The sequence below is a fragment of the Nylanderia fulva genome, unplaced genomic scaffold (assembly GCF_048542155.1).
Source record: "Nylanderia fulva isolate GAGA-0341 unplaced genomic scaffold, ASM4854215v1 Scaffold16, whole genome shotgun sequence".
In the NCBI taxonomy this organism is placed as follows: Eukaryota; Metazoa; Arthropoda; class Insecta; order Hymenoptera; family Formicidae; genus Nylanderia; species Nylanderia fulva.
This window is the reverse complement of record NW_028189835.1, coordinates 1,752,464-1,778,479: the sequence shown is the minus strand read 5'-3', so window position 1 is coordinate 1,778,479 and position 26,016 is coordinate 1,752,464. Positions and strand designations below refer to the sequence as shown.

Sequence of the window (26,016 nt, the reverse complement as noted above, 5' to 3'; positions counted from 1 at the left end):
GTGCACACTAGTGCATCCGACCGAATTCGCTATCATATTGTTATGGCCGATTTACATCTATCGTAATGTCTGTCGTAAACTTCTTACGACGTCGTAACGTATATTATAGATTTTCAATTGCTGGCTGTCAATTTTAGAATATAACCCTAATTACCTGTATTTCTTACTTGGCCCTCGACACTCTATTAGTTACCACATAGTTTAAATTGCTAGAATGCTTTATGTATAGACAGGCAATGCTTACGACAACTTTTTTCTTTACGATTACGATCGTTTACGATAAAGTGTTATGATAGATGTAGATAGGCGTTTATTTATAAATAAACTTGCTCTAATATTTAATTATTTGTTTAAGACCTTTATTATCGATAAGCGAATGAAACAATTGCTTCTTCTATATCTGTACTCCATATAATTCATAATTATAGACGCTGAAGCTAATAGAGGAAAAGAAGGATATAATATATCCTTTTTTCTCTTCTATTATTTTTAGCGACCAACATATTAATATAATTATGAATCATGTATATATAAATATAATATATAAATAACGAGAGAGAAAGAGATGAATACGAAAAGAAAAGGTGGCAAGGAGGGATAGACTTGATTTCCGCGTCATTACGCCCGTTCGTGGCGTTGGTCCCGAATTAATTGAATGCAGCGTGTGTTGACAGGTAGGCATATTGGCAGGCAGACACGAGGACCGCGGAAAGAACGACGGAGACGACGGGACTGACCGTTCGAAGTTATTCGTTTGTATCAGATGCGGTCGCAATATCAGGTTCTCCGTCTACACACAGTCTCACTCCGTGAGATCGTGTACCTGTCATTTTCGGTGACCGTGTCATTCAGCTCTCCTTCGTCTCGGATCCCTTTCTCCTAACTAGCGACGCTGTCAGTTCGGGAACGGCCGATACGGAATTCGTTTTTGGCCGCAACTGGACCACGAGATAAGAACAGATACCTGCACTTAAGCCATTTAGACTTACTGAGATTGACCCATCCGTATCTATTATACATATCCTTTGCTCGATAATTAACAACGACATGGAACAATCGCATTAAAAGAATGCATAGGAATATGAATAACTTGAGAACTCTTTTACATGAAATTAATGGAGGAAATAATTTCGAGAGCTAAATAATACATATATTTATATCTGTTTGTTAATCTTTTTATAACAAATGCAACTTTGCTTCGAATGCAATAAAATCGTACAGTGATTCAAGACAATGCATGATATTCCATAAACCAAGAATCGATCTGATTTTGCCGTCAATGTCAAAAATGACGTTTGTTTCGTCACTTATAAATAGCGAGTTCATCGCTTGATAATATTCCGACAAATATCCCGCGTAGTAGTCTTCGAGGATGTGATTATCTGCAGTGATTAATACTTGTTTACTTTCATTGTTTTTAGAATGCAATAATAATACGATAGGCGAGAGCAATCGAACAATACCGAGTAAACAAAGTAACAAGAATTGTAGAGTCAGCGAATCGAGAAGATATCGCATCGACCCGCCGTGTTATTCAGCAATTTGGCTTCGGTCCCATTTCAAGATCCTTATCAACGCTGTTAATTAATTCTTTCCAGAGACACAGAGAAGGAAAAGAACGCGCGTCTTTTCCTTCGTAGATAGTGATCCGGGGGAAAAGGGGGATTTGAGGAGCTGTCAGTTCGTAATAATTGACAGTAACTGACAGTAACTGACGTAATCGCGATACGCTCCGTTGCAGCGAGACCAAGAGTTTTTTTTGCATATAGTAGCTCTTTATTCGAGATATCTATACAAGTTACAAGTTTCTTTCGCGTCGACAAAGTTTCGTCAGTTTACGCGCAAGAGTGGCAAAATATTTCGCAAACATGAGGGCATTCGGTTCTCTTTGGGATTAGTAAGAAAATTAAGCATTTGCTCTCCTTTTGAATGAACACTGGAATTTATTTGCATATTTAATATAAAAAAATAAATTTTAAAAAATGAAGAATAAACAAAAAAATAAGAAATGAAAAATTTTGATTTTGTTTTCTTCTGGAAAAAATTCTGCGGACGTCCATGTTCCACACCGTCGAAAATTCTAATTATATGCGGTCCGATCGAGCTAGTATGCCTATAGATATTGTATATTTTCGAGGATACATATATATGAATTCTTCGGGCGCGTCGGCCCAGGTCCCGGGGGAGATTCGACGGAAGGTACCTACACGATCCTACACTTTGTGAGACCTCTCGTCATGTCCCCGAGGATTCGTATTCCTAGTCACGCGTTTAATCTTCCGAAAACATGCATCCGGCTCGTCGCGTTCCTCGAAGCCGGACCTTCGTAAAAGTATGTCTCGGAAATATGTCTAGAAATTCGCACCTATAAACTCTTCACGCATGAATTTAATACGTACAGCGCATGTCCGTAATTCTTGTAATTTATATAGGAAAAAAATTTACTTCGCTCATTTATTTCCCGATAATAGAGAAAATAATTGACGCAATTTGATTCATGTTTGAGTGTTTTTTTTTTGAGGGGTGTATAGTATCTCAATAATCGACTAGCATACAATCTCGTCTATAATTCCGGTTAGAGAGCTTCGTAGAAAGATATCTTTGATACATCTTCGAGCAAGTTGACTCGATCCTCGAGCGGATGTTTCGCGTCGAGTTGGCGAAGGTGAACACAGATCGTCAATGAGAATTTCTCGAGTCTAGCCTACGAGATGTCTGGTCCTTTAGGCTTCGGAATCAGAGCTGTATCCTTAGGGACAGATACGTCAACGTGGACAACGCGAATGGATGCTATAGTTGGTTGGGACCGATTTTATTCGGACTAACACGACCTCCCCATCGAATTTGGGTTGTTTTGTATATCTTTGGAAATGTTAGCTCACATACATTTCAAGCATAGTATTTTTTAGCAATTTTATACATTTATATCTTGGTGTTCGATTTATTTATGTAGAAAATTATTTTGAGTGTAAAATTAATTTAATCTAATTTATCACTATTAAATTTTTCATTTTTTATGACACCTATACGAATTAGTTGTGTTAAGTAAACAGGAGAATGCATCATTTACCGCAGGCTTGTTCCGATGGTTTATTCGAGATCTGCGTTAAATATTTTTAAAATATAATTTTAATATAATTTAGATAAAAATTATGTAATAATCTCATAATTAAATATCAATTTCTCTTTTTCTTCGGGATCATTAATCTCGCCGCGAGATTCTATTCAAGTTTATCTGTGCTGTTCTCCTTTCGGATGATCCTGACCTTCTAAATTCCATATTTCTTCTCGTTTCTCGATTCTCGCATTTGTTTCTCTCTTAGACGGGAAAGTATCGCGAGAGTCGCATATTCCGCCGTTGTGGGATGGGAAAGGAGGAAGAGTGGTGCTCGATCCATCAAAACTGCATGTCAGTAGCCATTAGCACGCTCCCACCGGCGTACAGAGCACAGAGTGCCCCGGCTTCGTGTGTCTAAAGCTCTCGCGTGGTATATATAGCGGTACTCTCGATGCGTACTTTCCACTTGTTTGAGCTTGTCTCCCTTTTCCGTTCGTTTGGAATTACTTTCTCAAGTTTTCTCGGACAACCATCACTTTTTCATACTGATGAAATTATTAAGAGTACTTAGCAACACAACGATTATTTTTCGACCGCCGCAAAATATTAAATAAAATAATAGGAAATTTTTAAAATCTAATGAGAGAAGAACACATAATAATGAAAATTCAGTCGCCAAAATATCCTGGGCGAAATTACACTGTTTTGTATATATTTTTTTAATATAAAAATCTTCACATTTAATATTGAAATAATCTTTATTATAATCTCGAGCATTTAACTAACGGGAATGAATTTGTTGACGGGTGGAGTCAGTTTTCGACGTTATTCGGTCGCTCTAAGGACGACGCTAACCGACGGACGAGGAATATAATTTTCGATGGATTTCTTGAAATCGTAGCCGCATTTCCAGCAGCGAGCAATAGCTGCAGCGATCGCACCGACGGCGACGGCGGCAACGGCAACTGCAGCTTTAACGGGCGACGACCATCCATCACGGAAGTGTCAGTCTCCCTCTTCGCCCAGAAACAACTAGCTATGACATTCTTCTCGTTGGTTGCCACTGCTTCTATTCGCCTTTTACCAATTCGCGTATTCGCGTTATTATATTTCAGGCGATATATTCACTTCTTTTCATCGAATCTTTTATTCTTTCACCCCCATTGCAGAGCAGAGGATATCCGTTAATCGATAATATTCTGCACACATTCTTGATATTTCATCTCTTTACTAGAAGATATATAATATTTCATATGATAAATAAAATAAGTAAATATAAGAGAGAGAGAGAGAGAGAGAGAAAAATTTATTAAGTGCTAAAAGAGTAAAATATATTTTATTAATTAAATAAATAGAAAAAGTGAAGAACAGAAAGAACTGTCATTGAAAAATATCCAGAAATTGCATCTGTTTCTACATATATGTATATATGTTTCTACATATGTAGAAACAGATGCAATTTCTAGATATTTTTCAATGTTCAGTTCTTTGACAGTTCTTTCTCTTCTTCACTTTTTCTATTTACTTAATTAATAAAATTTTACTCTTTTAGCACTTAATAAATTTTTTCTTTCTCTCTCATTTTACTAAAAATTTACTATGTATATAGTAATACTTTTATTGTGGTAAATATTAATCAGAGAAACTCTTATAAGAATTCTTCCAGTATCATATTGTCGTCACAATTACCATGATTTTCAGGGTAAATTTTAAGAGAAAATTCTCTCTGTGTATAATTAATAAATAAGAATGATGTAAATTAAATTCAAATTTTGAGAAACTTATATATAAATTTCCTATATGAGAGGAATTATAAAGGAAAGCGATAAAGATGCTTAGAAACGATAGTTGAAAAATTCAGGAGATCATCAATTTGCTAAACGTTAAACGAGGGGCGTGTAATCACGAAACAATACGAAACGTCACTTGTAGCTGACACATTAGCCCAGTTTCCGGCAGTTACTGCTAAGGGCAGTAACGTTTTAATTAAAACGACGACGTCGTCGTCGGTAAATACGGCAACACTCGGGAGGATCAATCATGTTGCTTATGCGTGTCCGCTGATCGTTACGTGATAAAATGCGTATCTTGTTGTACGTGTTGTGTAGGGTAGACCTTCAATGAGACGTCTTAATCGGCGCGGCTAAGACCGCAAAAAAAGACTTTCTCGTTCGAGTTTCATTCGGTTTATACGATCTCACCGAATAGAAATTCTTTGTGTTACAAACGGGCCGCGACCCCGAAGACAAGCAATGAAGCCGAATCCGCGAGCTGAATAGATGAAGGATTTAGGCGTAAGTGTTCGGCGAGGTTCGTTGACGACAGACGGCAGTTGTGAAGTTTTTCGGGGAACGTGGTTCCGCATAGGGCAACGTACAGTTCTATTTGTTGGATGATTGTACTGCTGCGAAATCAAGTCTGACGAAGATCGATCGGACAGCATTTCAGGCGTCAACACCGGATCGCTGATTCCCCTCCCGACTAACCCAACTAAGGTCGTATCCGCTGCCACTTTCTCGCAGATGCTGCCAATCCCAAGTGAAGTTTCTATTAAGAAATCCCATTTCACTGAAACCATCGAAAATTGTATATTAAATAATAGTTAGAAATTACGAAATTTTACTAAAGTTGTTGGAAAGAAAAAAATTATTTTGATGTTTTCTGTAATATAATTTACATATAAATATGTAAGTACATATATATCTTATATATATATACGTATTCATTTATATTATAAATATATTTATAAATTCTAGATAACACATATATGCACTTTATAAGAGTTTGACAAAAACAACACTGTTTTACTATTGATTAAATACAATAAATATGTTATATACATCTAAAATTTTTCGTATATCTAAAATATATTTTTTTCGTGAAATATTTGTATGCTTTAATAAGTATTGTATATTAAGTATATTTTATTAAATACATATAATAATAACTATCGTTACAACAATTATTTACATAATAATTTTTTTTAATTAAATTTTACATGTATCAAAAAAATATTTATAGAAATACTTACTATAAAAATTATATAGAAATATTATTATACTTGTTATTAAATATACTGATACAAAAAAGTAAAGAAAAATGTAAATAAACTATTAAACAACATACAATAGTATGGACAATTATATATGAATATAATAACAATATAATTTTATTATAAAAATAAATTTATTAGAAAAATTAACATAATTAATTTGGATAATTAGATAATTATCTAGAAAATTGACGCTTTAATTTAGTTTATACATATGTTTGAAATACAATCTTATAATTATATATACATAAAGCAATTCAAATTTTTTGCGTAAGATAACAATATTCACATCAGACTGATGATTGTGTTATACTATTTGTTGTTGTTAAGTAGAAAATGTAATTTGCTTATTGTCGACATTAATATTGAATTATTAACAGTAGTTAAATAAAAATCATAAATTATCAATATATGATAGAACCTTAAGGAAACAACATCGAATGGTATCTTACTGATAGATGACATATAGAAAGCCGTATTCTTTTCTCAGATAGTATCGTGTTTAAAGAATTAAGGCATAAGATATCTTATTATTATTAAAGAGATGTCTCGATTTTGGATATATTTCGATTTTAATGCTATCTGGGTGAGCATAAAAGTCAATAAATTTTTCGAAAAATGTTTTTAACAATGTAATAATCTTTAATATTTAATATCAGTCTGTAAATAATATTTACAACAAATTACTTAGATGTATATAACATATATATATATATATATATATATATTTATTGCATTTAATCAACAGTAGCGAAGCAGATCTCGTTTTTGTCTGCATCCGATAAGTATATACTTACATACGGATGTTAGGGAAGTCCAATAAGGAAATCTACAAATGGTAACGTAGAGAATCGATTTTCGAATAATTCCCGCCGCAGGAGAATATTCGATGAATGGTCCAACACGTGATATTAACGGGAAAGAAAATTTGTTTCGGTCGTGTCGTATAGATGTCATAAACCTGGCAGAGTTTCTCGTGACATCGCATGAAACAGCTGTTGTATTTCCGAGGGTGGTGTCTACTGTCAGATGCTCCGCCTATAAATCAAACCTATGGATAGGAGGGATACAAGCCGACGCCATGTTAACATACATAAACAAACCCTGCGCATTGTAACTGATAAACGGCGGAAGCAACATGTAACAAGCGATTTCATCTCAGAGAGCTACAGTTTTTTGCACTTTTTTCAAGTTTTTTTCACACATATTTTTCAAACACAAATTAATATAAACAATATTCTATTTATTATGTAATTGTAAAAAGTTACATTATACATACCTTTTTACAATTACACGAATAGAACAAAAGTTAAAATATGAATTATAATTATTTTATTATTAACGTAATTTTAATTAAAAATTTGATCTACATACTATATTCTATTCAATTTTTTTATTGATATATATTTTCTTAAACATGATTAAATGCGTGTCATTTTTTATATCTTTGTTTTTTTTATTTATTAATTTTTCTTAGATGGGTGAACATCACACTATTTTATTAAACTGTATTATCCTCATTAATTAATAAGTCATAATAAATTTATATATAGTAAAATGTGGAAAAGGAAAGAGATAGAAAATTATCTTGATTTTGTAATTGTTTTGCAACCAACGGGCAAAGATCAACGAATCCGCTAATGGTAGAAGGCGCAGGCCTCGGAGATCCTGAGACTAATCAGACTAAGCATTAATCTTTCGAGTGGATCCTCGACCCAATTCTCGTAAGGTCAAGTCGCAATGGAGACGTTGATTGGATTCCACGTCAAACCAGAAGTAAACACCTTTTCTATCATTACGCTCGTCTTTTATCTCTCTTTTCTTTTTTTTATCTCGCGGCGTATATATTGCGAAATTAAATTTTATTTAATTATCTCACATTTATCGATCAAGCTAATGATCATGATGCGATGTGACAGCCTGAACAGAAATCACTATTTATATTTGCTTATTAATTATTCATAGAAACGTCGTCGATATGTTCTAATAACTCATTCGTTTAACCCCTCTTTTAACACCTGACAATACTTGCACGAAAAGTGTTTCGCAGAGAAGATCCAAAAGATCTCGAACGACCTTGCTGTTGATTAAAAATTAACGGATTCCTGATTCATCTTCTCTCCTCGTGCGCGCGCGGTTTTAGAAGCGAGAAGATATTACTAGGTAATTGTAAACCGCACAGCTTCCAGAGCTACTATGGACCGTTTATCATCGTCTCTATAGCTACCGGGGTCGTTGAGTGAGGAGATTTGGGGGTTCACCGTGCTAAGAGTTGAAACCTCAGCATGACTGGTGGCCTCGGTAGCCGATAGACGTGTCATTTATGCGTCTACGAATCAATAGCCGCTTCACTTTACACCCACCTTACATCATTAGTCATTTTATAGGGCCGTTCTGCTCCGTTACACGCGTACGCAGCATTTGCTCCCGCGACTGATTTGTCGTCTCATCCCGACACAAGTCTATATCGGTCGAAAAAGGACTAGCAGGCTCGCCGATTATGATTAATCTAATCATTAAAATTGTATAGCCTTGTTCGAGATATATGTATTGCTTTACTGATCGATCGAGACTCGTTATTATAAAATTCAGGCATCGCGTTAGTATTATACCAAATGTAATTAATTAATTGGAGTGTGTCGTATTTAGGTGTGTATATAATGTGACTATTATAATAATTCGAATATTGTGTGTAGCGTGACGGAAGTCAACTTATCATCCCGATAATAACATATGTTCATAGTGCTTTTTTCAAAACGTTCTAGATATCGATTGTTTTGTGCAGTTTTCTAGAATTCGATAAACTCTTCTCAAAATAAATTTAAATAAAATATTATACGTAATTTTAATCTCAGGCTATTAAAGGAATAAACATTGTAATGTTATTTATTAATTCTATGCTAAATAATTATTTTGAAATATCGAAATGGTTAGTAAGAAATTTCCTTATATTATAAATTATTTCATTAAGAAGATATTTCTCTTCTGCCTTATGTTCCGCTAAATGTAGAATTATAGTTACACAGTGGTGTAATAACGGAAAATACTGGGAACTACAGTTATAAGGTCGCGCTAATGTACAAGAAGTTTTACATGTGACTTATTCAGCAACTTTTACTAACGTTTACTACTTACGTTTATTAATTTCCTTTGCTGTAGGCCTCATTACTCTTCAAGATACGACGCATACACCTACCTACAATTGTAATGTGGTAAAAGACCTTCGCATATTCCCAGTCGTATCGCAAACCTTATATTGCCAACAAATGAATAATGTTTCAAAGACGTGACGACTCTCCTCAACAATTCTCTCTGCGAGAATTTCCATTCTCATCTCTCCAATGATGGACCAAGCGCACTCTCTGATTTCCAGTCTCGAAGCTCAAATTGAAAGGCGATCAACTCTTCGACGCATTCGCGCGAAAGAGGTCTTCAGAGGCGGAAGAATCGGTCGGAAGTGAGTTTCGCGGTTTTGTTATTTCGCCGGCAACGGGAGCATGGGACATGTAAAGGTGCCTTTTCATACGTAGCATGCAGCAAATCAATCACGTGATCAAAATTTATTAAAGCATATTTTTTTGTTCTCTTATTACTTCAAGGTTAAAATTACGATTTTTGCTTTTATATTCTTATAATAATCTATTTAATTCTTAAAATTCATTATTTAATATAATAATAATAATAATTATTATTAATCAACTAGTTGCGTGTTCTGCTTTGCTGTCTTTGCTGTTCGTCCAATTGAACTTTATCAATAGCAACAAACTGCTGCGGCAGCGTGTTGCACATGAAATGGTACCTTAAGGATTCTATTTGCAGTAGGCGAACGCGAGTTAACCGGACGAGATGATCGTGTCCTTCTCTCTCTATCTCTATCTATCTATCTTTCTCTCTCTCTTTCTTCGCGTGGTTAAAACTCAACGCCATATATACAGTGAAGAACCGAAGCTCCCGCTTCCTTCATCTATCATGCGAACCATGACAAACCGAGTCTCAAAAGCAGCCGCCAGCGTAGCAGCACTTTCTTACCTTCTTCACTTAGTCACCGGGCGCTCAGGTGAGTCTCTACCTGCCTGATATACAGACAGACTTCCCTCCTCTTCCTCCCCCTTCTCATTCTCTATCTACATTTATTAACATTTAAGCGTTAACGACATTTCTCTCTCGCGCGCGCGAGTCCCAGAAGAAAAAGAAACAAGAACCGTAGTCGGCTACTCGTATCTTGCTTGCCTTCTACCTCCTTTCGATTCGGACTTGGTATTCTTTGTTTCAAAAAATACCAGCCGCGAAATCGATTAAATGAAACAATCACGGTAATTCCAGAAATCTTGCTGCGCGTGTACGACGCGTTAATTAATCTTCTCTCGTGGCGGCCGCGGAATATCCTCACTCTCTCTCTCTCTCTTCCTTTCCATCTCTGTCTGCGACGTGGAGTATCCTGGTGAGGCACAATGTTATGAAAATTAACGATTCTAAACGAATTAAACGGAATGAAGGATGCGAGTTACGACTGTATTGTACGGCGACGCGTGTTGCGGATCACGATGAAAATCGTAGTAGAGATTCATGCATTTTCTACCCCTGCAGCAGATATCGAATAGAAGGCAAAGTGGCGTGAATGAGTTGTCCCTTGACGATCGCAAGATTTATGGTCGCGACGGTTGGGCGGAAAAGGGCAAGCGTTTCGGTACGACTCCGGGAACTGGTAACCCTTGACCCAGACTCCGGAGTCCACCCTCTTCTGGTATGTCCACGATAGTGCCGCATGATTGACGATAAGGATATACACGTTGTAAAACGTTCGTTTACTTCATTGAAACCTTATTCGTTCGGCGGTTTGATCAGATCGGGTGATTATCGGTATCTCGTCACGTGTGTTCCTGAAAAGAAAAATAAAAAAAAAGAAAGAAAGCACTATATATATATATATATCTATATATATAAGAGGGATTGCGCTACATAAGAGGGCAGGTTAAAGCGCAATTTTCTAGTCCTTCGACGTTTTTCTGTTCTTTTTCTCCTTTTCTCTCTCGTCCGCCCGTAAGGCCTTCGTTCGGTCTTTGTCGGAGAAAAAGTTAATAGCTTGGAGAAATTAGCCGATGTGGGGAGGATCGTTGATCGGGGATCGTGTTTCGGGAGGGTGTTCTGCACAGATGCAACGATAGCAACAGTTCGGCCGGCTCGAACCGGAGGTCACATATGAGCTCGGAGCTCATGGCGTCGTATGGGCTTGACTCACACGCATCACGCGTAGTCATCCATCATTGTCAGTCTCTTCACTGACACACAGCCGTCCGTCCTACCGACGCACTCCGTGGCTCTCTCGATTTGAGTTTCTTTCGTCAAAGTTGTGATTTTCTACAAAATGTCCAAATGTTCGCCAATCTACGATATATCTATCATAATTATTACGATATACTTATTTATAATAATTTTTACTTAACTTTTTCATTCACCTTGGAATTCAATAATTAATTATATCAATTTTGTTATTAAATATTGCATCTTGCTGATATATATATATATATATATATATATATATATATATATATATAAACAAGTTACATACAGAAAAAAGACCTTTACTCTGAGATCTCCCTCTCCTTTCTCTCTTTCTAATTTTATACGACTGTGATAAATCAATCTCTACGTATGCATGGATTTCTCTGACATAACAAATGGCGCGTAATCTCTGAATAGAATATAAAGTTGACACGGTGTAAGGATACACTGCTAAGAATAATATTTCAGTTCGATTGCTCCGATATTTCAGGTCATCCATCATCGTCACTTTCATCGCCGACACGACGAACCGCGCCATCTACGATCAAAATTTACGCGTTCCGCTTCCGCTCATGGTCACTCCTTCGTTAAAGTTGCGATTTTCCATATCACTCGTTGACTTACGTGGGATGTTTACCGATTTCACATGGTCCTCGCTTCAGCGCACTTAACCGCTGAAACATTGAAAAGCAAACGAGAGATATTGCAACTCAGTAAGAAGATGACTGCTAAGAAAAAGAAGAAAAAAAAAAAGAAAAAAAGAAAGAAAATAAAGACACACTCGTTATTTTTTGCTATGACCTGTATTTTGTCAAATGTATCCGTGAGTGAATGTACACGTGTGTGATGATAACTTTGTTTATACCGTGTCGAGGGCTCACTTGCAACACAATTATATATAGTCAGAATGAATAAACAATATACGGTTATCGTATCGCGCATATATTATGTACATGAGAATCTTTATATGAACAACGACGGCGCCTATATAATGTTTTTATACAAAAGAGATTTGCGTATATTAAATATGTTACCGCGAGGTGTAAATTAAAATTATGCGTCTCTATCTACGCTTTTTTTTACTTTTACAATTACCTACCGTGAGAAGAGACAATAATTTATTTGGTTCGCTTAAAGTAGCACGCTAGAGTATAGACATTACAAAAGAAACGCGGTTTGTGAAAAAATGAGATAATGCAACCGATATATTTATATGTATTTAATAGATATTAGATATTACGATACATTTCCCCTTTCATGGTAGGAAGATGTAGATTATCTTTCGATATATTGCTCAACGTCATGTGCTCGAATGTCATTGTAAGTGACATTACACTCCACGTGGAATGACATATCGATTCGAATTAATTTTCACAGATTCGTTTCATTTTTTCACAAAGCGAACGGCGCAGGTAAATTCTTTTTACAAGTGCATTCGTCTTTTCTCGCAACAGTAACCGATTTCAACTATTCTTCGTATTCGGTAAAGGACAATTTTTATAAGAGGGAGAGAGAAAAGAGAGACATCTATTTCCTGTGTTTAATTAAAACTAACGAATTGTAGCTATTTCACTTTTTCAGAAGTTGTATACTCGGTATAGTAATCGTGTGATTGTGTGTATAAATGCGATTTTCTTATTCGTTTGTGTGTCCATTAATCTATCCTTCATATAATATATATAAATATGTACACGGTGTGTCATTGTTAATTATTGCTCATGCACCTACTCGTCTCGTTTCGTGATGGTTTGAAATCAGGTATAATCTTTTGTTTATCGCGTTATTGATTGATTATCACATGGGAATTAAATATGATATTTACGGAGATACGTGATTTACAGAAACTTTCTCAGAATTTGTTCTTCTATGATTTCAAACACGGTTAAACTGCTTCGATCGAGCATGCCAATGAAGTTATATCTCAAAAACGAAAGAAAACATTGTTTCGGTAATTTGCATGTTCTAGTTTTCAAACACCCTAACGAGATACGCTAATGTAGAGACCGCCACAAGAAGAGATTGCACTTACACCTCGTGTTTTCGTTCACGAGAATCGCGGGATCGCGTTAGAAGTCGAAATAGCATCCATATTTCACGATATAGCGAACTTTTCTGACATATTTACAACATGCCACACATTTTTGTTAAACCACAGCTCGTATATATCAGTCTAGTATCACTTACAGATCACACTTTTCGTCTCTTGCGATTATGAATGTTTCACGTCGAAACAGTGGCGATGAAATTATTCACTCTGAATAATTCACAGTTTAAAAAATTCTAGGATAAGAGGGAGAAAACTCGCTCCAATTTAAAATTAATAACACAACCATTGCACTCGTTGTCACTGTTTTACATCTGCCGAAACATACTTCAACGTTTGGAATGTAAATTGATAGATTGACATTCTGCTTGATGGTGAGAAATATTAAAATCGATATTTTACTTGGATGCAACATATAATTATGAATCAAATTTATATAATCCAGGCTATTCGTTGCAACCAAGAACAATCGACAATTTTTCTGGTAATCTGGATTACTTGAGATATGCTTGCAGTTGTCGAACTTCAGTTTAAATCCCGCACACATTTTCAGATTTAATTATATTTACAATTATTCTAGATCAGTCCTTGCACCTTAAATTAGCGCGACTAGTCGTGAAGATAATTCCTAACGCGAATCGCGAAAGGAGAGTAACTTCAAACTAGACAATTATTTGACAATCAAGATGAAAAATCGCGATTAACGTATAGACGCACACGATGTTGACGGTATCTCTAATTTCTGTGCGAGAGCCCGTTGTATTTTTACACACAATATTCCTTTACACGTAGCTCTAATAAATCACGAGTACTAACGTATGTACAAATCACGTGGACTCTTACACGCGGCTCTTCATCACGCCGATTAAGGTGGGTTCAGTACAAAGCGTTGAGCAGGCATTGCTCGTCGCCCCAGTCCAACTGGCAAGAGCTCTCGGTCTCGTGGACTCAGCTGAGCTGATAGTACTCGGGCGCGAAGTCGTTCGCCAGATTGCTGAGGAAGTTGAAGTCGGACGAGCTGTTGCTGTTGTCGGCGGATGGCGGCGGCGGCGCTGCCGTCGCCGCCGAGTGCACCGGATCACCATAAAAATTGCCGTAAGTGCCGTAAGATTCGTTGTTACTCTCAGTCTGGCCGGTACTTCCGGGTGGCGTGATGACCGCCGCGGTGGCAGCCGCGATTGCTGTCGCGGTTGTCGTCATTCCGGGTGCCGGGAAGGGATCGGGGGATGAAACGTAGCTGTTGGGGATGCTGGACGCTTCCCCACCCTGATGAACGTGCAGCTGACTCGTCTGCTCGTAATACGCGCCCGGATGACACTTGCTGCCGCTCGGCCGATAATCACTGGAACTGGGATGCATCGGCGGCTGATGGGTGACGTAGCCCTCGGCCGTGTGTTGCTGCGGGTGTTGCTGCTGTTGCTGGATGTCGTTGAAGTAGCCGTGCTGTCCGGGCACGACGGCGTGGCCGTGCGTCGCCAGGTTTTCGCCGGCGCTGCCATGATAATTGCCGCCGGTTGAGTAACCCGAGTAATTTCCAGGGGTCATATAACCTTCGTTCGTGCCCTGATCATTCGGCGTCGTGGAATATCCCTGACTGGTGCCGTAGGCGTTGGCGGTGCTCTGCATACTCCGGTGATAAGCGTGATAAGGTGGTCCGGCCTGGGGATATCCATTGTATTCTCCTGTGCTGCCATACTGCAGCTGCTGCTGATGGAATTGCTGCATATTAGCGGCCCCGTACATTGACCTCGAGGTCGCGCCCGTCGTCGTTCGGGAGTGATGCGCCATCCTCGAGCCCACCGACTGATTCTGTCTATACAGAGAGTTCACCTCGCTAGGATAAGAGATTCTCGGTTGCTGATACGCGTCTCGGGAGCAGTAACTATTCTGCGACTGGGTCTGTTGCGTCGCCGGAGGTATGTTCTGCCTATTAGCGGGCACGCCGTTTCGGTAATCGACAGCCGGCGAGGACTGATACACACCCTGCTGCTGGAAATGAGCCTGCTGATTGCTCGAGATGCCTCGACCGCCATGAGGCGACATCGTGCCCGGATTCGAGGTGGCGTGTAATATCGATGCCGGTAACGCGGTCGTGGAAGACGGCGAGCTACGTGGTCGCTGCATGTAGGCCGCGTGAGTCGTCTGCTGGATACCCAGAGGACTGCCCTGCTGAAGCTGGACGGAGACGGGGGTGCCGGGTGTCGAGGAGGGTGTGAGACTTCTCGTGGAATTTTGACCAGGCAGAACAGGCGTGCTGACCGTCGAGTCCGGCATCGCCAATAATACACCGTTGCTGTTGACCGAGCACATGTCCTTCCCGCTAGCCGATGGCGATTTCTTGCTCACCGAGATCTGCTGTTGTTGTTGTTGCTGCTGCTGCTGCTGCTGCTGTTTCGCGGTGTTCGGACTCTTGTGATCGCTCTCGACCTTCACTCTCACCTCGCCCGACAATTTTTTCGTCACGCTCGGTGATGTCACTTCGCTCCCATCCTGCGACCTCGAATCGTCGTCCACTATCATCTTCTCAAACGAGCTGGACACGCTGTTGGTGCTGCCGACGCTACTGGCGCCATTGCTATTCGTGTTGAAACCGGTATTACTGTTATTGTTGTTGTTGTTATTTGTCGCGCCAAGGGTGTTGTTGTTGTTGCTGCTCCTCCGGCCAGAAGAACCTAGGTCGGTGACGTCGCCGGTGAGAGTGCTGCCGACATCGCCCACGCCCGAAATATCACAGTTATGACAGCTCTTCTTCTCGTCGTTGTCCGGGGATAACATTTTGTCGCCTTTAGGCTTCTCCATGCCGTCCGACGTGGAACCGTCTTTCTCGTCGCCATCTTCTTTGCTCAGCGTTTGCCGCTTGTGTTTCATTCGCCGATTTTGAAACCAAACCTTCACCTGTGACAATTATATAATGATATATTTATTTAATAAATTACTTTTTATATATAAAAATAGATAAAAACGTAATAAATTTATATCAAATTGTGGTTGACCATTGAAACAATAAATAAAATTTACAATCTTTTAAATAGGTAGTTATATATAAAATATAAAAAGGATGTGAAATATAATATAATATGTTAGAAATATATAAATAAGATATGAGAGATGTAATGGATAATTAATATTTTTATAGCATTGCGCCTGTTTCTATCTGTTACCTGTCTCTCTGTAAGATCTAGTGATGCTGCGATCTCTATCCTTCGCGGTCGACATAGATATTTGTTGAAATGAAACTCTTTTTCCAGCTCGAGAAGTTGGGTATTCGTGTAGGCCGTTCGCAATCTTCTTGGTAGGCCATTCTCTGCAAAATAAAAAAGATCCACTCTCCCTCAATTTGACTTTTAATTATATTAAATTTAATACAATACAAAAAACCCCACATTTTCTTAAATACAGAATTAATTCAGCAACTAATTTATTCTCGTATTTCAGATATTACGTGTTTAAATATTTTATGTTTACGAAGAAGCACATTGTATAAACAATTTATTTTAATTTATATTTTATCTTTTGCTCAAGCATCTTTGATATTCGCGTTTACCGCAACGATGCCCACTTTTTGTCTCTTACAGGAAGTAAATGGTATTCTAATTAATGATCATTTAAGCAACCTAAGCGCGCTATGGGGAGAGAAAGAGAGAGAGAGGGATAGGTAGAGAAGGTGGTTGCGACATGACATCCTTAACAATGCATAAGCGAAGATTCCCGCGTGGCGAAAAGGCCTATTCTTGTTCCGGCGAGTTCCTGGGCTCCTTAGAAACTTTTGGGCAAGTTTCCCACCGGCGCTATTCCGTGTCGATACGAAACACCTCCTAATTGTTATCAGACAAGAAACTTGTTCCGCGATAACAAGAGGAATGCCACGCGGGATCGGGAAGAGCGCGAAAGCGCAAACGGTAGAGAGAGAAAGAGAGACATAGACAGAGAGAGAGAGAGAGAGACGATGATGTAAGGAAGGAACCGCGGCTTATATATATTCGGGCTAGATCTGATCTAGAAAGTAGCGACCAAGTATCTCACGGTATTTTGTCGAGGCATGTGACGTAAGAGTAATTTCTGCCCAACTGCTGTAAACAATTATTAATAGCCGCCTATCGTAATTACGAGAATTCGCCGCACGCCCCGAGGAGTAATATTTCAATCAAACTTGATGGCTCTCCGCTGGCTTGCGCGTTGTTTACAAGACGTGTCTTGACAAATTCTCTAGGAACAATGTATACTTTATCATGGATCTTTGGAAAAACCTCCGCGTATACTCATCGTCTATCTGTGTGTGAACATAAGTTTGAACCGTTCAAAATACTATCAGCTAAGAATGTATAAGAGGAAGAACCTTGAACGGAGAAGAATTCAAAGAGAAAACTATTTCACGTCAATATTTTTTATTCCATCGGTCATCTGGCCACCTGGATTTTTTTTTCTTTTTTTTTATCAGGGATCATAAGGGTGTTACACTTTTTTACGCGTCGCCGTATCGCGAGAGAAGAAAAAAAAACCGATACGGCGTGACGCAGTTTGGACGAGGGGAGACAGCGAACGGAGGGGGTGGTTCGTTTCGTAGGGCCGAGATGCTAAACTACCCCATAGCGTGCGAGCGGATGTGGGGTGCCTGAGGGATGGTTCGACAGTAGGATGAGTCGTCAGGGGTTAAAGGAGAAAGAGAAAGAGAATGATCGAACAAAACAGAGGAAAAGAGATGCGAAGAAGAGGAAAGCTAAAAAGAGGAGGATGTAGTGACTGAAAAAAGTTGGAGCGAATACGTGATAAAGATGATTAGAATGAGAAGGAAGAATGAGAGAGAAAGAGAGATAGAGAGACAGAGAGCGAGAAAGAGAGGATACGCACAGGGATGAGGGAGAAGGGTGTAGACTGAAGATGTAGTAAGCTTTGAACCTAGCAAATCCTGCACGTGGAGTTTCCATAGGGCGAGGGCGACGGTGGCGAGATGAAAGTATCGCATGATTGACGTGGGCCTCATCAGCATTTCGGTCTTGCGATTGGTTGGACGAAACTGTCGATCAAACTCCACTCCACGCCCTGTATCTGTTCAATCGTTCCAGGAGTTTAATTCAATCCGACGATGAATACGGAGCAATATTGGGATGGCAAATAACTACCCGATATATATATATATTTAAAGTATTTTTAAAGAGAGGCATATTTTATAGATTGCAGGAAGTAATCAAATATCGCTTGCTCGCGTTCGTGAATAAAATAACGTTACAATATCACTCAGCCTTGTTAATCTAAATTAGTGACAGACATTTCTGCTTTGTAACGGAAACTTTTTCCGAGACCGGACGCGAAAATGTGTTGGCGTTGCTGGCGAGCTTCTCGTTCTTGCGAGACGATGTAGCAGATGACGAACTGTCAAGGCGTAGTCAAAATGAAGAGCGCGATCTGACAGGATCGTGTGCGAGGTGAGAACGATACAGCACGAAAATAGAGTTCGTATTTTCGTATATCACGCTGTGTTAGCCTCGTCTACTCGGTTCATCCGGTCGAAACTATTACTACAAAAGTATTTTGTATAAAAAGAATTATTAACATTTTTTATATATGAACTTTATTCTAAAAAATATAGATAAATGTAGCAATTAGAAAAAGCGTTTATATCAATATTGTTAAATGTAGAATTTTTCTGTAATATGTATTGACATACTTGAAAATTAATATCTTGAAATCTATCTAAAAGTTAATTCTATACTTGAGATAATATGTGTGTAAAATTAATTAATCTATATATTACAAAGTAGAAAATCGCGCAGAATGATAATATTTAATAATAATCCAAACATTTTATTTCATTTCTTATATGTAGTCGGAATTTTTATTTCATTATTTTTATAATAAGCAATTTTCTTTTATTGAAGTAAAAGGTAAATTTGCCAATTTTAATGAGAAAGTAACAAAATATTAAAAAAGTAATAATATGCAATATTAGAATAACGGGTTTGTTATAACATCAATAGTTTCTCTATTGTCAATGGTGCAAATGCTGAGTCCCTGACAAACCTGACAGCCGTCGCTTCGCGGGTTCTCGTGGGTATATAAGATGCGAGTTTTGAGATGAAACACACTACTTTACGAGTGAGCTTTCAATTATGTGATGTTTTTTCGTTACTTGTTTAAAAACACGTGTTAATCTCAATGTAAACTTTTCATCAAACGAAATTTAAATCAAAATATACAGTGCTTTATTATCAATGGGACAGTCGTTATAAGAGATAGGTATGTAAAAGCTGGATATAATTGAAAGCAATAATTTTTATTAAAGTATGCATTTTTATAAAAATGTTTTTTTATTATTTTTTAAATTTGTTATTTTACATTTTATTTGTATTCGTATGTGATAAGCGCGTGGTAATGTATTTCTACATATTTTTATTTTATTCTAACAATTAGATATAGATATTATTCATTATTATTGATATATAATGAATAATAAATTGCATTTTCGCGAAACATTATATAAGTTTCAATGTAATACTTTTGATTCAAATTAATTTATTACAATCCTTTTGACGTAATATTTTTGACTTAATGATCTTTCTTTGGGATTTATTTGAAGATATCAACGCACAGCGATGAAGCTAATGATGTTGTTTGTCACGAAAAAAATTATATACACGCAATATAAAATTCCGTCTCGTATTTACAATGCATACTCTGACTTCCGTAGACCTATTGCGTAGAAACTTTTGATCATACAAAACAGTAATTAAAGAAAATAGAAGCAGAAGCGATCCGCACGCGAGCCATTGTTCAGTTCCCGATCCTTCCCATTCTTTCGCTCTTCGCTATGCTAGAATGTTTACGAACACCTGGTGAAACTCTCATGCTCTCCGCTTTCTTAATTTTTATATTATTCCGTCGCACACTTATACATACATAGGATTAATCCGCAGATATTATCGAGCAAACGAGCAATAAGAATAGAGTGTCCTAGAAGAACATGGTCGGTTGAAGACGCGCGGAAAAAGCGGATCTTCAAAGTCGAAGTAGCCAGAAGTAGTTTACACGCGACACCGAGTCGTCCGGATCATGGATTTCCGTCCCGCTCTCGTTTTCTCTAGACTGGACCAGGTCGTTTATAGACAGGTGGGAAGGGTCACATGACGGGCGTCTCTGTAATTTGTCTTTTGTTTCCCTCCTCGCGCCGGGAGGAAGAAAACTTGCGAGAGGAAGAACAAAGGGCGGAAAGAACCAGCACTTCGAACGTTGCGAAGAGAAGAGAACGATTACCTCTCTTCGTTCCTCGACTTCTCTTCATCTCGCCCCATCCTTTTCTCTCTCACACTCGCTTTCCGTCTCTCTTTCTCTTCGTTCTTTTAGTATCGAGAGAAACCTGCGGCGGCGGCGGCGTCGGTGTAAACGTATGAAAAATGAGTGACGAGAATTTGAAACAAACGAGAAGACAGCCGGTTCTATGTCCGCGCTTTGACGTGTCCGAAACAGGTAGACGGCGGGTCAGTGAGAAAGGTTACCGTGATCGATAACTTTTTGATCGTTTCGGACTCCTTCGGGCGTTTTCACCCCGCGCCGAACGTTACAAATCCGGGGAGGTTCTGGGAAACAATCTACTTTAAAATATAGTAATCTTAATATCTTATTAAAAATGATATCAAGCTTCACTTTTGCGAACCGCCTCGTAATTTTTTCCAGTTGCAGAATATAATTCATTCTCAAATGTATCAAACATTCCCTTTAATACATAATATAAAATTTCTATATAATTATAAAAATTCTTTTATTAATAATATTTGTATAAAACAAATTAAACTTTACATATGTTTAAAAAATTCGAATAAATTGAAGAAGATAAAAAAAATTCCGTTTTGTGAATTTAGATCAAATCGATATTGAAAGCGGTGGTAATAAAAATTTACGTCATAACGTTCTACGCTTGTTTGAAGCGACGGAAGAATTATTCATCGCGTCGTAAGAATAAAGTGGGTATTTAATGCACCACCGGGTAATTTGTGGCGGAAGAAGCAAAGGGGTTGGAGAAGACACGAACGTGGAATCGGCATAAACTGTGGCTCATTATAGATTTAGAGCAAGACGTAATAGTAGTAAGAGGAGCTAGACGCAACGAAGTGAAGGAAGGGGGCAACGAACAAAACTAAACGCACTGGGAACCAGAATGAAGGGAGTCGAAGTGGAATGGCTGGCAGGAAGGGCTCTCTCGGCAGCTTTGGTTTTGGTGGGCTGTCGGGGGTTGCGGCCTCTGGATACGAGCTATAATCAATTAACAGTGAGCAAAACAAGAACCGCGGCCGACCACACGGCCGCAAAATATTTCGTACCTTCCTTGTTCGACTGGAACCCCCATCGCTTCGTTCACAAGTGGTTATCTCGCTTGCTGCGATAGGGCTATTGTCCGAAGGAATTGATTCTTGTACCGTAACGATTACGCGACAATTTAGGACACTGATACCACCACAATTTCAGACATTGATGTTTAAATGCGAATTTATATTCGTCAACACGACGACATTGAAATATCGAGCTGTCATTATGCTGCTAACTTTTATGCGCAAACTATTTAGATCATCGCAAGATCATGCAGAGATTGTAGGCTTAAATTTTAATAGATGATATTAGGCAAATATTTGAGAATTAAATGAATATTTTTCTCTTTTAACTTGTCATATATATATATATTAATATATATATGTATAGTAATATAATATCGCATTAATTTAATGCAAGAAACGACACGATCGTATTTGTTTATCGCGAGATATTCGTTTGCTTTGACTCGTGAACCGTATGTCTGTATCTCTTCGACTTAGTTCTTGTCTGGAATAATAGCACTCGAGATATTAGCATAACTTTTTATATAGTCATCTTGTTGTAATGACGGAAAAAGAGAGGAGTCGCGCGGCGAGCTAGCTAGCTGGCGTGTAGAGCAGACAAGAAGAAAAGGCGGCTGATGCGGGGAGGAAGGGGTGAAAGAGGGGGAGGGAGGAAAGGGGAGAGAGAGAGAGAGGAAAGAATAAAAAAGGATAGAAATACAAGAACGGAAGAACGGGATGATGGTAGGAAAAAGATATAAAAGCGGCACGAAGATTTGCGTGTTCGAAAAAAGTTGCTGGCAACACCGCGAGTCGTCGCTGTGCGCTGGCTTTGCTGGTGCTGGGTGCTGCTGATGCCGAAGACACGGCAACGTCGGTACTCCGGCAGCCATGTTGCGGCCGTGCATAGGTTCGCCAACCTGTGATTATGGTGGGCGCGACGGCGAGCGGCCCTTCGTGCAAGAAAATTGGACGTAGGGATCTCTCCCGCGGTGAAAGAAAGGCAAGACGCACGGTACACGCGTGGTTCAGACTGGCTGAATACGTCAGAAGGCGTTGCCGATGCAACCTGCAATCATCATCGGGCTGGTTGCGACGGGTGGTGCACCTATACTTCGACTTCTTCGTGCACGATCGTCCGGGTTTCGCGATAAAAGATTGTTATGTTACAAAAGGTGGCGAGCCTGTGGCGAGTTCAAAAATTGATGCTCGCGAAAGTTGCAGTAGCACGAGTCCTATAATTGGGAGGGATACGATCTTTGATTAATGATATCTTCATCTGATGGCACTCTCTATAGTTGTTATATTTCATAATAAAGAGACGCGACACTTTGTGCGACGACCATCGTGGTTCACCTTGCAAGCTTTGGACGTCGATTAGACATGATCCAGTATACCATATCATTTATGGCAATTTCGTCAAATGAAAAATTTCGCGGAATATATAAACGTAAGGTGCGCGTATAGAGAACCTCTGGCGTTTTTGATTGCCAACAAATCTCTGTTTAGCATGTGCCCGGCTGTGATACAAACCTCAGCAATCACGCAATAAGATATAATAAGTGCGGCTAACACACAACCAAGCCAACTAGTATTTTGCTTTGCCGTTAGCGATTGGTTGGACTTAATTTTGCAATTATATTCGTTGTACAACTCGCGTTTAGCATTTTGCCGTCGTGCATGATTTTTTCACCATAATTACTAGTCTCGCGTGATTTAAATAACGGGTTATATAACGAAGGAAACCGATTCCCAACACATATCTTCATTATTTCGACTCGCAGATTGAATATCAATGTCCAAGTCGTGATTTGTAGCGTCGTTGCGATAATTTCTGAAGCGTGTGTCTAATTTCATAGATATTTTATGTAGAAATATGTTTCTAAAGCATAAATAGTAATATCTGGAAATGGAAATCAAAGTAGACGTTTGCTCCGGATGCGACAGTCTGATTATAAATTAAACGCAACTTCTGATAGGCGATGTGTGTGTCGCGAAAAACCGGTCAATGTTAAAAATCTTAAATTATAGTCTTGAAGAAGAAGATAGCAGCCGCAAAAGAGAGGCAGTGATACTTGAAGCTTAGGGCGCCTTCGGGTACGTGAAACGGGAGTGGTCTCAAGGGGGGGATGAAAAGCCATCTTTCCATTAGACGTGAGATTGATTTTGTGAGCGCACCTTTTCGTAACGAGATGTCGGTGAGATGCCCTGACGTTCGAACACTAATGTGATTAAAATAATCCGGCGATGATTAAAATACATAACGGTTCCTGATTTTCCCGGATCAATTACCTTCGCTCTTCCTCTTCACCACGTGGCAAATTGAGGATAAAAATAAATCTAGGCCCGTATACATACGTGTTTCTGCGAAGGGTGCGAAGACATTAAGATTCTTCGAAGAGAGTGTATGAGTGAAAAAAAAACGAAGAGAATTATGAAATTGACATTAGTAATAATTTTGCAAGCTGGTATTTTAGGTTTGTCCTCGTAAATATTTAATGTTTCTTCTTCTGTCACGCTCTCTTTCTCTTTCTCTCTCTCTCTCTCCGAGAAGCGAATTCGAAACTAATTTCACGACAATTTGCGCGCGCGTGGAACGTGGAATCCTTCAACAATTTTTTGAATTATGGTTCGAGTTGAGAGATTCTCATTACATCCTCCATTCGCGTTATACGGCCGCCTTTTTCCTAGCTCTTCCCGGAGCTCTTCTTGTCCCGGAGCAAGCTTCTTGTCTGCCCCGCCGTTCGTCTTCGAATAACCTCTCTTCGTCTCCCCTGGGGACCGAGAAGTCGCGCAGCCGGATAAAAAGTTTATTTTAATCTTTACAAATTTTAAATCCTTCGCGGCTTACCCCAACGTCCACCGTAAACCGTCGCGACAGAAAACAAGAGAGCTGGGCCCCTCCTTTCTTCTTTCATCTTTCGCAACCCCTGCCCCTCTCCCCCTTTTCATCTCCACCCCGCGCTTCGTAAATCTCGTATCTCCTTGATATTCTTGCCGAATACTTTGAAAAAATTTCCTCGTTACGTGACAACGGCAATTCCACCGCGATGTCATTTTTTCGTCCCACTTTGTCTTGTTTAACTTTAATTATTGTACGCTATTACAGTTTTGCCTGAATATACGTACGTATTTTTCTCTTTACTCCGATAATTGAACGTTATCAAAAAGCGCTTGTTACATATTTAAGTTGCTAACTCATCGACGGAATCGTTAAGTATATCCTAGGTACTCGAACTTTTATTTATAGATATAACCCTGAGAGCGCGAAGTGTGGATACATATACAAAATATAGTACTATATAAGCTTTCCACGTATTATCGATGATAATGTGTATCTCCATTCGGATCAATGTTGCCGTAACGATTATATTATTAGAATTTATGTTTAGATTTTTTTACAGGATATATCTAATTGCTGTTGATTGAACGAATATTATGTGCATCTATTTTTGCATACTTTAATGTAATATTGATAACTTGCGAGTAATCTCATTCCGCACAATCTTCAATATACAACGTAATATTTATAAATATATCGCGCAATTATATTATTACAATTGATAAATATTAATACTGATGTATAACGTTGGCGACGTTATTCCGCGTGCTCGAGAGAGAGTGAAGAATCGTACGCGATGTGTTTCGACGGATCAATATCGCAGTAATTAGGCGTCTGTCAGCTGGCTCGACTCACGTCTGAAAAGAGGAGCATGGTCGATAACTGCGAGCAATTTGTGCACGCTGTTTTCTTTTCCAAGTTCCTGCGTTTATATACGGATAGTAGTAGTACTTATAAATGTGTTTGGCCACATCATCTATTAACTAGTGTCACATATTACCGTCGGTTTCCATAAATAAGTGAGCAAACATATATATATAAGCGAACGCGGTTCTAGAATTAATAATCTCAGAATAAGCTTTTATCGGTACGATTCGAATTAATCATCGACCAATTTTTTCCCCGATATAAGAAATTAAATAATTACATTTATAGTCACATTCTAAGATCAAAAATTAAGGTTTTTTTTTAAAGTTGTGTTTTAGGTAGGTTTACATATTAATGTGTGGAAATATTTATTGTTTCATTATTACTTTTTAATTTTTAAATTTTCTAATAATTGTCATTATTATATATTATAGCACTTGATAAGGGCCGAAACCCATGGCCGAAACGTTGTGAATATTGAATAAAGATCACTTATTTGCCAGAGTTGGTCGATTAAATTACTACCATTTTTTAATTATCATCTGGTGACTTCACAGTTTTTTACAT

At 38.5% G+C, this 26,016-nt stretch overlaps 1 protein-coding gene across 1 annotated transcript in view; it reads right to left on the bottom strand.

Annotated features, from left to right (window-relative positions):
* Positions 1-12,157: 12,157 nt before the first annotated feature.
* LOC114940301 (uncharacterized) overlaps positions 12,158-26,016 on the bottom strand; it is a 29,575-nt gene continuing 15,716 nt past the window's right edge. Inside the window, exons 2-3 of the mRNA XM_085480778.1 lie at positions 16,599-16,741; positions 12,158-16,332 (exon numbers count right to left, since the gene is read on the bottom strand). Coding sequence (XP_085336904.1) covers positions 14,386-16,332; positions 16,599-16,741 — 2,090 coding nt within the window. The 3' untranslated portion in view covers positions 12,158-14,385. The remainder of the gene's footprint in view (positions 16,333-16,598; positions 16,742-26,016) is intronic.